At 40.5% G+C, this 12530-nt stretch overlaps 1 protein-coding gene across 4 annotated transcripts; it reads left to right on the top strand.

The window, feature by feature from the left end:
• Positions 1-1962: 1962 nt before the first annotated feature.
• LOC121582514 (T-box transcription factor TBX3) lies at positions 1963-12061 on the top strand. Of its 4 annotated transcripts, none has more exons than XM_041898366.2 (7): positions 1963-3196; positions 4121-4403; positions 4911-5057; positions 6294-6370; positions 7008-7165; positions 8286-8929; positions 10152-12061. In XM_041898366.2, the coding sequence occupies exons 1-7, from the start codon at positions 2805-2807 to the stop codon at positions 10590-10592; spliced, it is 2142 nt and encodes a 713-aa protein (XP_041754300.1). In that variant the 5' UTR covers positions 1963-2804; the 3' UTR covers positions 10593-12061. The 4 variants fall into 4 exon arrangements, with proteins under 4 accessions (XP_041754300.1, XP_041754298.1, XP_041754301.1 ...); XM_041898364.2 differs by having other exon boundaries at positions 4893-5057; XM_041898367.1 differs by having other exon boundaries at positions 1964-3196; positions 4121-4388.
• Positions 12062-12530: the final 469 nt, after the last annotated feature.

The following is a 12530-nucleotide window of genomic DNA, read 5'->3' as shown; positions in this document are numbered from 1 at the left end:
TTGTTGTTTTTGGCTCATTAACATATTTTGAGGCATGCCTTGTAAGAGGCTATATTTGTTGCACCAATTTAACTCCTATGTGGTTATAGTGCAGCATCAATTAAAATGTATAGGGGACAGGATGTGGCAGCAAGTCTTTAAATGTTTTAACATTTTGCCATGTCCTTTTGGTCTGTTTTGCCCTATAGTTGTTGCCAGTTTGGAACCTTTGTTTAAGCCTCTAGAAGTGCAAGTGATATAAAACACAAAATATTCAATAATATGCTGTAATGTGTAAACACTTTACCTAGCAGCCAACCTGCTTGCACCAATCCCTTTCCAAACCGCATTCCGATTACAGCAGCATTTACTTTTTTACAGTATAATACAGTCAATTTTACGGTATTGTACTGTGTGTCATTGCACAGTACTTGCTTTGATACCGTATTTATATTACAGCAGGTGTACTGTAATATAAAATACAGAATTGTACATTCCACTGAGCTGCCTATAAGTTACTGTCAAATTCATGGAAATCCCTTTACAGTGTAGAAACATCAACTCTCCTGTCACCGGGATCTGGAAAGACTTGGGTATGGGGGGCAATCAGACATGCAGTACAGTATGCCTCATGCAACTAACTACCCATGCACTCATACCATCAAATAGTCTACTCAAAGGACCATGTCACCAGCCTCTAGTCATCTTAGATTGCCCAGTCAAATTGACAGTATAAATAGGTGTTTCCCACTAACAATCGTTTTGTTAAAGGATAAAGCACTTTCATGAAATAATGGGTAGCACTAGTTCAAAATCATAGCTCAAAAGATTGACAAGTCCCTATAGTTCAACCTTGTAGGCCTATGATTGGATGGGAAGTTACTTGGTCAATGTTTGGTCAATATGGCTGACCACTGCCACTCCCTGTGTAGTTTACTTGTAAATTAATCCTTAAATATGTGGCTGGTGCAGCTGTCCAGACTTGCGCGTAATGTGCATAATGTCCCTTGAATGACCAGATAAAACCAGCCCGTCTCGATATGTGATCCGATATCACCACCATATTATCACCACCAACAATGTTTTTAGTGGGTTGTATTTTCGAAATATCATTATATCAGACTACACATTGTTATACTAGGTAGTGTGCGTGTGTGCGTGTGAGAGAGAGCGAGAGCGAGAGAGAGAGAGAGAGATAGTATTATTCCCCGCTTTATTCATGTTAACCTGCCCTAAAGTGTGTAAAACAATATTATCCACAGACATAACCACACACTACATGCGCCATGCAATCAGCACACCGAATCACCCTGTCGCTTCACATTCAAGGTTAAATTAATACTGCAATTCGGAGAAAATGTCGACTGATGCTTAATGATGTCAAAATTGGCTATCAAACGCATCACTGTAGGCTAATGATTGTTACAAAGGCTGGTCGATGTGACAGATTAAATCAACAAGAACGATGATATGCAATAATAAAGTGTCAGCAAACATTAACATGATCATGTCTGTAACCTATTGTCATATTATTAACATTGTATAGCCTATATTAACTGGACATTGGGTCGTCGCGCGACAACCGGTCAAAATTCACTATAATTTTTCACGAATATGGTGCTGATAATGGTAGCTTGGCATGTTGCTCAAACATTCCTTTCCGGTGTTGTAGACCGCTACAACGAAGGACAGCGAACAACGGACGATTTCTGTTCATCAAATCAATTCCAAATTATCAAATCAGTGACGATAGATTGTGTATATTAATTCGTCCATATAGCCTACATAGAGTGTCCACGACTTCACACAAACATTTGTCAGTCAATATTTTGTTGACGCGGCCAGACCTGCGGCTCTGACTGCACACGAGACCGTAATTTCTTAAGGACAAAGCATCTGAGACTCTGGCTACTTTTCCTTCGCAGGGTCCCACAGACCGACCGATCGCACTAGTTCTAATGATGTTGACATATTCACATAATATTGACTGAGGCAGTGGTTTTTCACGGCAGCATTTGAGTTTCCAAACACCTTTTTATAAGTCTGAAGTCTGTCCCCTCCACCGACCTGTTAAAACCACGCCTACGAAGCCACACAATTGGTCCGAAAGCGTGAAAGAGCCAATCAACAGAGCCCAGCTTCTCGTAACATGCAACACATCCATACAGTTTGAAGCCTATGGGGCACAGAAGCGCTAGGAATATCTTGGTGCTGGGACCTTACCACTTCTCTGCCGTCAAACGACTCCTTTCTCCGCAAACGTCTTTACTGAAATGTGTGTGTGTGTGAAAGAGAGAGGAAGAAAGAGTGTGCGTGCGTGTGAGGGTGCATGTCTGGAACAAGTAAAGACAGAGGAATTATTCCGCGCTATCGAAATATTTCAACACATTGCTTTTGCAGGAGGACTGAAGCCAATGAAAGCGAATGCATTTTAACAGGAATGTCGATATTGTAGCCTAGACAACAGCAAGAAAAGAACGCAGCAGTCAATTAAAACTTAGTTACTCATCCTTTTTGGTTTAATTCCTAAATTGTTCGCAAGGCAACGCATAGAAAAGTGCTCAACGCCCGTCAATTTCGGAAGATTAATGGAGTGCATTTCTTCATTTCTCATTGCAGACACTCTGTTGGAACTCATAGAAAGACAGTAAAGAAAAGTAATACAAACCAGCAGAACAAAAGTGGATGCTTATTTCTGCAGTGGTGAGAGTGGACTTCTCAAGACTTCTCAACTTGAGACAGTTTTGCTCGTCAAGAAGGCTGCATAGACTGACTATAATATTCAACTAAATAAATCAATATATTTGGTACCTTCCTGGACTTGGATGAGCTTCCTGATGAGAGATCCAGTCATACAAGGAACGAGTATGGCATACCATCCGTTTTTACCTCACCGGGGTCCGGAATTTGCCATGAGTGCAATGTTGGGTCACCATCCTCCATTTTTCCCGGCCCTGGCGCTACCTCACAACGGCTCCCTCTCGCTCCCGAGCGCCCTGGGGAAGCCTATCATGGACCAGCTGATGGGCGCCGCGGACTCCGGCCTCCACTTCTCCTCGCTGGGGCACCAGGCAGCCGCAGCCCATCTGAGGCCTCTGAAGACTCTGGAGCCTGAAGAAGAGGTCGAAGATGACCCAAAAGTTCACCTGGAAGCGAAGGAACTTTGGGAAACTTTCCACAAGCGAGGCACTGAAATGGTTATCACGAAATCCGGAAGGTGAGCGCAACTTTTATGTATTCGAATATGGCATATTTGTGTTCTGCAGTCGAAATACATCAGTCTACATCTTGTTATTATGAAGATCATTCTGATCATCAATACGCTGGCATTCCTCTCGAGTGAATTGATTTATTGATGGGTGCTTGAAACTGGACCTCCGCGAATGGTGGCCAACATTTTGATTTCAAACTAGGGTCATTTCTCGTGGTTACAGGCTGGCTATGTGTGTAAATCAGCTGAATAGAATAGCCTAACTTTGTCCTATCGACAGAATCTGTATGGCCAGATTGCATGGTCATGTAATCTCAACACGAGATAAAATAAAACCCAACCCAAACTATAAAATATACAACACATAAGGCTGTAACACTTTAACTTCTAATGACACAATAAAACTGTGAGCAATTCTAAAATGTACGCTACAAAACAATTTATCGAAGTTTGTAGACGTAAAGTCAGCCCACAATATTAGGCTATAAAACGGAAACATGCAGGCCTAGGCCTAGATGTTATTATAAAAAAGTGTAATAACAAATGTTATTAACACAACAAACGAATAGAATGCGGTACAAATACAGTTACACATTGCATGCTGTACATATTATGCGTTTTTAAATTATTTGTAGGCGGCAGATATTTGTGGGTGTTTTATTTTCTCGCACAGGACTCTGTTAGATTAATAATTTCTGCATGGACTAAATCGTATGGCTGACGCATATACGTATAGGCCTACAACTAAATGTAAAATGTGTAATAATTTAGTATTCGCAGTGTTACATTTTCATTATCATAATCAGTATACTAGCAATGTAAAGATGGCTGCTCCATATGTGTGTATGAACATAGGCTAACAATATTCAGTCACTGTGTAAGGTAGGCCAGTCCACTGTTTTTAAGTGATTTTCTTATTCCATTTCACAGGCGAATGTTCCCTCCGTTCAAAGTGAGATGCACTGGCTTGGACAAGAAAGCAAAGTACATTCTGTTGATGGATATTGTTGCAGCCGATGACTGCAGGTATAAATTTCACAACTCGCGTTGGATGGTGGCAGGGAAGGCCGACCCCGAAATGCCAAAGAGGATGTACATTCACCCGGACAGTCCAGCTACTGGCGAGCAGTGGATGTCAAAAGTCGTCAATTTTCACAAACTCAAGCTGACGAATAACATATCCGACAAGCATGGATTTGTAAGTTCATCTAATGTATGTTTATTTTCTTATTTGCATGCTTATCGACATTTTTGGCATGTATTATAGTTATCATGATTGTTATTAGTATTATCAGAGGTATTATTAGTAGTTGCCTAATATTAATAAGCCCATTAACGTTGCATCTCTGTGGCCATATGGAGCCGAGGGCTGAAAAGGCTTCACCAAAATATGCAGGCCTAATTTCAATTGAATAGGTTTGTGTCCATAATGAATTAGGTTTTAATATTTTCACTGCAACATGTTTCCCAAACTTTTATATATAATGTCAAGCAATGTGGTAATCTACTGCTCAGGCCTATATACATGTATTGAACATTTTTGGTAAATGCATTGTTGGTGAGAGAAATTCAGGAGAATATTCTAATACAGCCATTGCGTCAAGTAGGCTAGGCCTGAACTACGATTGAGTAGGCTACATCAAATGGCTAATCTTCATCAAAAGACAGAAATCAGTGTGTGCTTATCTTTTTTTAAATCCAGAATTCTTTCCTGTTCCAGACCATCCTGAACTCCATGCACAAATATCAGCCCAGATTTCACATCGTGAGAGCCAACGACATTCTCAAACTCCCATATAGCACGTTCAGGACTTACGTTTTCCCTGAAACGGATTTCATTGCCGTAACTGCTTATCAAAATGACAAGGTAGGCAGAATCACATTTTATTCGTTTATTTTCATGAAATAGTTGTATATTTATTTTGCATCCATTTTTTATCAAATAGTTTATATAGCCAATGCTAGCACTGCGCCATTTGCCGTCATAAAATATGAAAGATGTCATATTTATTTAATCTTGTTTGAGTGTTGGGCCTACAAGCTATCGTGTTAGATACATGTAAACGTCATCTCATGCCGTGTTTCCTACTAAAGCAAATGGGTCAGAATTCTCAGGAATGTATGTAATACATAATACTTCATTATATTTAATCACATGGAAAGGATTTGGCAACGACCCAGACTGTGTGTGTGTGTGTGTGTGTGTGTTTGCGAGACAGTGAGAGAGGCAAGGGGGAGGGGGAGTGTGAGAAAGAGAAAGAGAGGGGGAACAGAATGTGCAGTTACTCAGAGAAAATAGCATTTTGATTTTAACAGGCTGCGCTGGTGGTAACATTTAATTCCACATGTGATACACCGCTAATCAAAATCATCTCTCATGTTGGCTCTTTGATATAAGGGAGAAATGTTAGCTAAGTGTTACCTCTGGGCACTTGGGTCAAGCAAAAATGCAGTTAATGTTTGGCAGCCACATGAGTTGAGGAATATTGTCAATCCTGCCAAAATGTGCACGTGGGAGGGGTAGAAGGCGAGAGGAAGTGAGTGGGGGGAAATAATGTCCTCTAAGAGGTTGCCATTCAGTATGCATTGCAGATGGGTGTGTGTGGGTGTGTGTGTGTGTGTGTGTGTGTGTGTGTGTGTGTGTGTGTGTGTGTGTGTGTGTGTATGGGTGGGTGGGTGGGTGGGTGTGTGTATGGATGGGTGTGTGTGTGTGTGTGTGTGTGTGTGTGTGTGTGTGTGTGTGTGTGTGTGTGTGTGTGTGTGTGTGTGTGTGTGTGTGTGTGTGTGTGTGTGTGTGTGTGTGTGTGTGTGTGTATGGGTGTGTGGGTGTGTGTGTGTAAATTAAAAATGGTCTCTTATAGCATCAGACCGTTAGCTCGTCACTAGTTTGAGAATCAATTATCAACGAATTTCCAACCATTCAGATGGTGGCTCAATTATGCAATTTTTACAAAAATATTGCACTAAGATGCGGCAACAATTAGGCTTTCTATGATTTGAAGGTTAACTGTTGAACTATGAGAATAGAAATCGAGGATAAATGTTACTCAATTTACTTCCCCGAAAACTTTCCCACCTCTACGAACATTTATATTTCTTTCAGATTACACAATTGAAAATTGACCATAATCCTTTTGCCAAAGGATTCCGTGACACTGGCAATGGCAGACGAGAGAAAAGGTAAGGAGAAGTAGTAAACTATTCCCTAACTGCACAACTAACATTTTACGATTTCTGTTGTCTGATTTTATAGACACGAAGGCTGACAGTGATCTTAGTGAATTCCAAAATGCGGTACGACTGTCCAGGGGAATAATTTTATGACAACCCCTTCAACCTAAAATGATACTATGTAGTTCACGTTTTATTAATGAGTTGGCTGGCAGAGGTAATAGACATAGCTTATCATGTTGTATTTACACTGTTATGGTTCTCCGAGTGCAGAGATCGAAAGAGCAAAATACAATTTTGAAACGCCCACTCTAGAAATAGTGTGGAGTTATTGATAGTTAACTCTTCAAAAGCTTTTCTTGACCTTTTTGACAACAGTATACAAGAAAATGGTTTGGGCTGTGGGTTATTAGTTGTGCAGTGGGTTTGAATAGATTGACTTCTTCGAACAGACATATGTTAGTTGATAAAATGTTTCTGGATAATCTGCACTCAAAATGAATTGCAGTCCTGTGAATTTGCCTAAACGCAAAGACTGTACATGGCAATCCATGTCCTATGCCTTGAATAAATGATCCGTTGTCTTATAGATCGTTTTTTACAAAATAATAGTAGTTATGACCAATAACCTGTGTGCCTAATGTAGGAAACAGCTGGCCCTGCAGTCAATTCGCTCATACGAGGAGCAGCAGAAAAAGGAGAACGGGACGTCGGACGACTCCTCCGGCGAGCAGGCCTCATTAAAGTGTTTCGGCCAGGCCTCGTCTCCCGCAGTGTCTACCGTGGGGCCTCCCAACCTGAAAGGTAATGGAGCCCACCGCCTCTGCTTGGGTTAAGATTCAGAACTAGGCCTACACTTTCCGCACCTCACAGACCCACGTAAAATAGACACCTACAGTAGCCTATGCTTGTAAAAAAAAAATAGTGGGAGGTGAAATATTTTCCAATGAGTAGGCCTATGCAACATTTTGGATTTAGTTTGAATTCAGTTGAATGTCTTTGGATATCAGTAGGCTTACTGTGTTGAATAATTGCACGACAAATTATATAATTTTATCCAACACCAACAATAACATACAAACTATGTAGCCTAACTTTTATGTAGGCTCATTCTTGTAATTCACATTCACACGATGGGTCTCTCGTGCTAAGAATTTAGCAATGAAATTAATCATACATCTGCCAGAATTATATACTGGATATAGTTTTATTTTTATAAAATAAAATAAACTTTCGAGATGTAGGCCTAGTCACGAATGTCAGTTATCTGAATGACAAAAATCGTTAGAATTGTGAAAACACACCATAGGTTAAAATGAGGCCAATTTGAAGGACATGATCATATGCTAAAGGTTAATTTAAAAATGAAAATAAATCAGTATCCTATGGATTTCAATGTAGCCCAATACATTATGGAATAAGTATTAGGCACTAGCCTACGTAGCCTATAGCATTAGGCCTACTTAGCACGATAGTGTCCTACAGATAATCACATTTACATTTTAGTCATTTAGCAGACGATTTACAGTCAGTGAGTGCATACATTTTCATACTGGCCCCCCGTGGGAAACGAACCCACAACCCTGGCGTTGCAAGCGCCATGCTCTACCAACTGAGCTACAATTACAGCTCATTACAGCTCATTACAGCGCAAACTATGATCCTCCAAAAGAACATGGATTAAAAACGAGGCATATTTGTTTATATGAGATATCATTTTGACCTATACTGATTATATATCTTGTTGTAAATTATTTTTATTTTATTTTATTAATATGGCATCGAAAGTCATGAAGAAATTAAATAAAGTAGGCTATATGAGAATGTAGGCTATCTGAAGAATAAAACTCAAAACTAAATTAATCCTGATTAACTTTGATCATCATGTATCATGTATCACTAACTTTTGACTCATTCCTGATAGATTTCTGCGAGAGTGATGAAGACAGCGACGATGAAAGCAATGGCAACCTAAAGGATGGGCCGGACTCCAGTAAGATCTCAACCACCACGGAGGATGGGAAGGATCATGAGGCAAGCCTGACTAAAGGCCATCAATTTAGTGGCAGTGATTCTACCGGCCGGTCTCGGGAAAGCGCCCCGAGGACTGAGAAGAGCCAAGCGGACTCACGACAGAGCCCCATCACCGTGATCTCCAGCACCACTCGGTCTGGAGAAGACTTCAAGAGTCCAAGCCGGGACCAGCCCAAAGCGGACGAGTGCAGGTCTATAAGCAAGGAGAGCTACATGCCTTTGACTGTTCAAACTGACAGCAGTCCGCACTTAAGCCAGAGTCACATGCATAATTTTGGATTTCAACCGGGTTTCGCGGGACAGCAGTTTTTCAATCACTTAGGGGGCGCGCATCCCTTTCTTTTGCACCCCAGTCAGTTCAACATGGGAGGCGCGTTCTCGAATATGGCTGCGGGCATGGGTCCCTTACTGGCAGCCGTGTCCTCCGGAGGGGTTAGTACCATGGACACGGCCAGTATGGCGTCACCTTCGCAAAGCCTGACGGGAGCTCATGGACTGCCTTTTCATCTGCAGCAACATGTCTTGGCATCACAGGTAAAACCTGTTTTATTACCACCAGCAGTACAGTAATGCCTGTGTAAAACACATGCTATGTGCTCCAGAGTTTTTCGTTAAATTTTGACGAATATACTGGACAATGTAGCCTATGTCATCTTAGGTGTCCTTGTCCCCATTACTTTATGTGTAAATGTCAACATGGTGTAGAAGAAAAATAGTATAATTTCCACTTCGTTTTAATAGCCTAGTTTATTCGTTATAGTGATAAACATCACAACAGGGGCGAGCATAGCCTATTGTAGAACATGGTGTTTTAGCCTAAATAATAACCAAATGTGTTTTATAGGGACTCAAGTTTATTTGGATTTTAGGAAGGTGTGGATATTATTTGTCTCAATTGTTTACAGCATATGTTGGGATTTAGGCAGAGACCACCTAAGCATTACAACAATAGTTTTAGGCTAGTGTTGATGTGAACTCATTAATTAAGTATGTGTTTTAGAGGAACATGGCGAATGAGATGTGCTTAGTGCTTCACTGGTTCGGGGAGGGAAAACAACTTCTCCTAAATACATAACAGATTTGCTGTTTCCATCTACTTTCAAAACACATGTGTTGCAGAAATAGTTCCTTTTAAATTGCTATTTTATGTAGGCCTAGTTAATGAGCAGCATCATATATAAAGAATGTTTATTTGCATTAACAATACATGAACTATTTGCAAAGCTACATAAAACACGATATCACATAGTGGTGGGTCTAGATATCACGTAACACACAAAAAAACTAAATATTTTGTCAATTTGATTCTCGGAAGGTTTTCATCGTTTTACGCGTCGATAGCTTTATATATTGCATATTTTCAGGCTAAATTCAAGAAAATGTATTGGTAATCGGTTTACACCCATCTATGTCAACACCACCGTTGTATAAAATCAGTATAAAGTCAGTACGCATGGCCACAGAAAAGCATAATCATGAAAATCGCTTTATGAGAAAAGTGAAAGTAGGCCTACACAGCCTTCAAAACATTTCCCGTGAAGCGCATGTGTCTGGATTCATTATTCACACTCACTCACTACATGACCTCATTTCAAGATATAGGCCTACATAGACAGTGGTCAAGTACATTGTGAACAATTTAAGTGTAGCCAATTTTCTCTGTTTTGCTGTGTTATTATGGTGAGTAAAAGCTAGCGTCTGTTAAATGACTATTGTGCATAGTTCTCTTCATATCCTTCCCCTCCTCTCTCCCCAGGGCCTGGCCATGTCTCCATTTGGGGGCCTGTTCCCTTACCCATACACGTACATGGCAGCAGCCGCGGCAGCCTCCTCCGCAGCCGCCTCCTCTGTCCACCGACACCCTTTCCTGAACGCAGTGCGCCCCCGTCTCAGGTACAGCCCTTACTCCATCCCTATGAGCGTTCCGGACAGCACTCTGCTCACCACAGCCATCCCCTCCATGGCGAGCAGCGCCGCCGAGATGAAAGGGGACGGCATTGCGACGAGCCCCGTCTCCGCCACCCTGGACTCCACCTCGGAGGTCACCAGCCGGTCGTCCACCATATCGTCCGGCTCGGTCTCCCTGTCCCCAAAAACTTGCTCTGGGAAAGATTCCATTAACGAGTTGCAGAGCATTCAGCGTTTAGTCAGCGGACTTGATTCCATACAGGACAGGTCACGAAGCGTGTCCCCATAGATTCTAATGTTGTTGTTTTTGTTGTTGTTGTGATGATCATAAAAGGACGATGAGGATGAGTACGACGATACCCTTCTAGCGAATGCGGGTTTAGAAAACTGACCTATTGAACAGTTTAGATTTTGAAATGCACTTTGGTTAAATACACATCTCATATGTATATTTCTCTTTTGTTAAATTAAACAACACTTTTGAATTTTTCCTGTTATTTGAATACCATACAAGTATTGAAACTGAAAGGTTGGCATGGATAATACTCACAGATCTATGATAAATTGCTGCTGTGTGATGTCCTACGTATACGTTTGTTTTATGTCTAGTTACTGAGGTAACGAAATTTGTTTGATTTAATGTGCACTCTGAATTGGTTATAATTATTTGAATTCACTTCCCTTTATCTTATAAAGACTGCTGTGTTTGATGTATTAACTGCATAACTATTTGAAGCATATCATTATGCTTATGGAGGTAGGTGACACTTTGCATGCCCTACAAAACGCTACATGTCTCTTTTATGACTGTCTGTTTGTTGTTATGATTTATTTTCACGACCAAATTCAAATGATACGAATAAGGATAAAGAAATGCTTCAGGCTGATCTTAAAACCAATCTGGAGGAAAAAACGTTTCAATCCCTCCCTTTTTTTCTAAGGAATCAATCAATTGGTCTTCGGTTATTGGTTTTACAAACGAATTTCTCTGTATGTCAATTTATAAACGCAGGATTATCCTACGGAAATCCATTTACTGGCACTTGTTTGAAGTAGGCCAAAACAGAACCGAGGTTATAAGCTTCATGTGCGAGTGGTTGAGACTGTCCTAAAATCGCATGCCGAATCCAACATAAGTATTCAACTGGCAAAGGGAATCTGAAATACAATTGAAAAGGTAATATTGATTATAAATGTAAATAGTGATATATACAAATATTTATGTAATTATTTCATATTGATATTGATATTGCGTGTAAATACAACGGAGTAGTTTGATTTTAGGGATCTGTCCTTAATTTATTGTCGATACCTGTATAAAGATAGTTCGTGGTCTTTTATCCTTGTTTTGCCATCTGCATTGTATATCGCCCTGAATACGGATTTACCTGTACCCCAAATATCCACAGAGCTAGTTATTTTAGCGGACACACTCATGTGCCATTGTACCTTTAGCCTACCTGTTGTCTCTGTGTGTTAAGTGTTACTGTCCCGACGAATGACAGCGAGAGCACACTGCACCAACAGCTTTCTGAAAAGAAATAAACATTCGTCTAGGTGTGTGTCAAAATGGACGAATTTTCTGTTTAAAAATACATTGCAGCCTGATAGTAAAAGTGCTGCATCTTATTGAAATATGAAGGTTCCTTTTGTGTTTATAAAGTTGTCATTGGGTTATGTTGTATTCGATTTTTGTCTAGTTTACAACATCAACGATGTGTTCTTGAAAGTGTCAATAAAATATTAAAATGCAGTCTCCATACGTTTCCATGTGTCAGTTTCTTTAGGCCTACATTAGATTATTTATACTATGATGTAAACTATATGGATAAATACTATGTGATGTAATTGCTCCAACCACATTTGTGTTGATACTTCTCTATCATGCAGTCTGGCATATCCAGTCTTTCTCTTTCCACACTTTGTCCACTTTAGCATTTGGGGATAGAGGCGTCGAGACAATGATCAAAGAGTTGAGAAATGTTATTAAGATAACCTGAGAGAAGGCAATGGGATCCTCTCAACCTCAGCTATGATACCTGGAATTCCTTCCTGGACGCAAGACCGCGCCAGAGTGAGTCATTGTGCGCGTGTGTTTTATGGGCCTGCTGAGAAGCCTATTGACTAATTGTTTATTTCGGCCAACGTGAACCCTATAGAATGTAAAATAACTTGATTGTGCTCTCCATTGCGACTAGAGTCATGAGTTTATTAACTTCATATCTTT

Source organism: Coregonus clupeaformis, chromosome 15 (assembly GCF_020615455.1).
Source record: "Coregonus clupeaformis isolate EN_2021a chromosome 15, ASM2061545v1, whole genome shotgun sequence".
Classification (NCBI taxonomy): domain Eukaryota; kingdom Metazoa; phylum Chordata; class Actinopteri; order Salmoniformes; family Salmonidae; genus Coregonus; species Coregonus clupeaformis.
The sequence above is the reverse complement of the archived record's forward strand: the minus strand, read 5'-3'. Positions and strand labels throughout refer to the sequence as shown.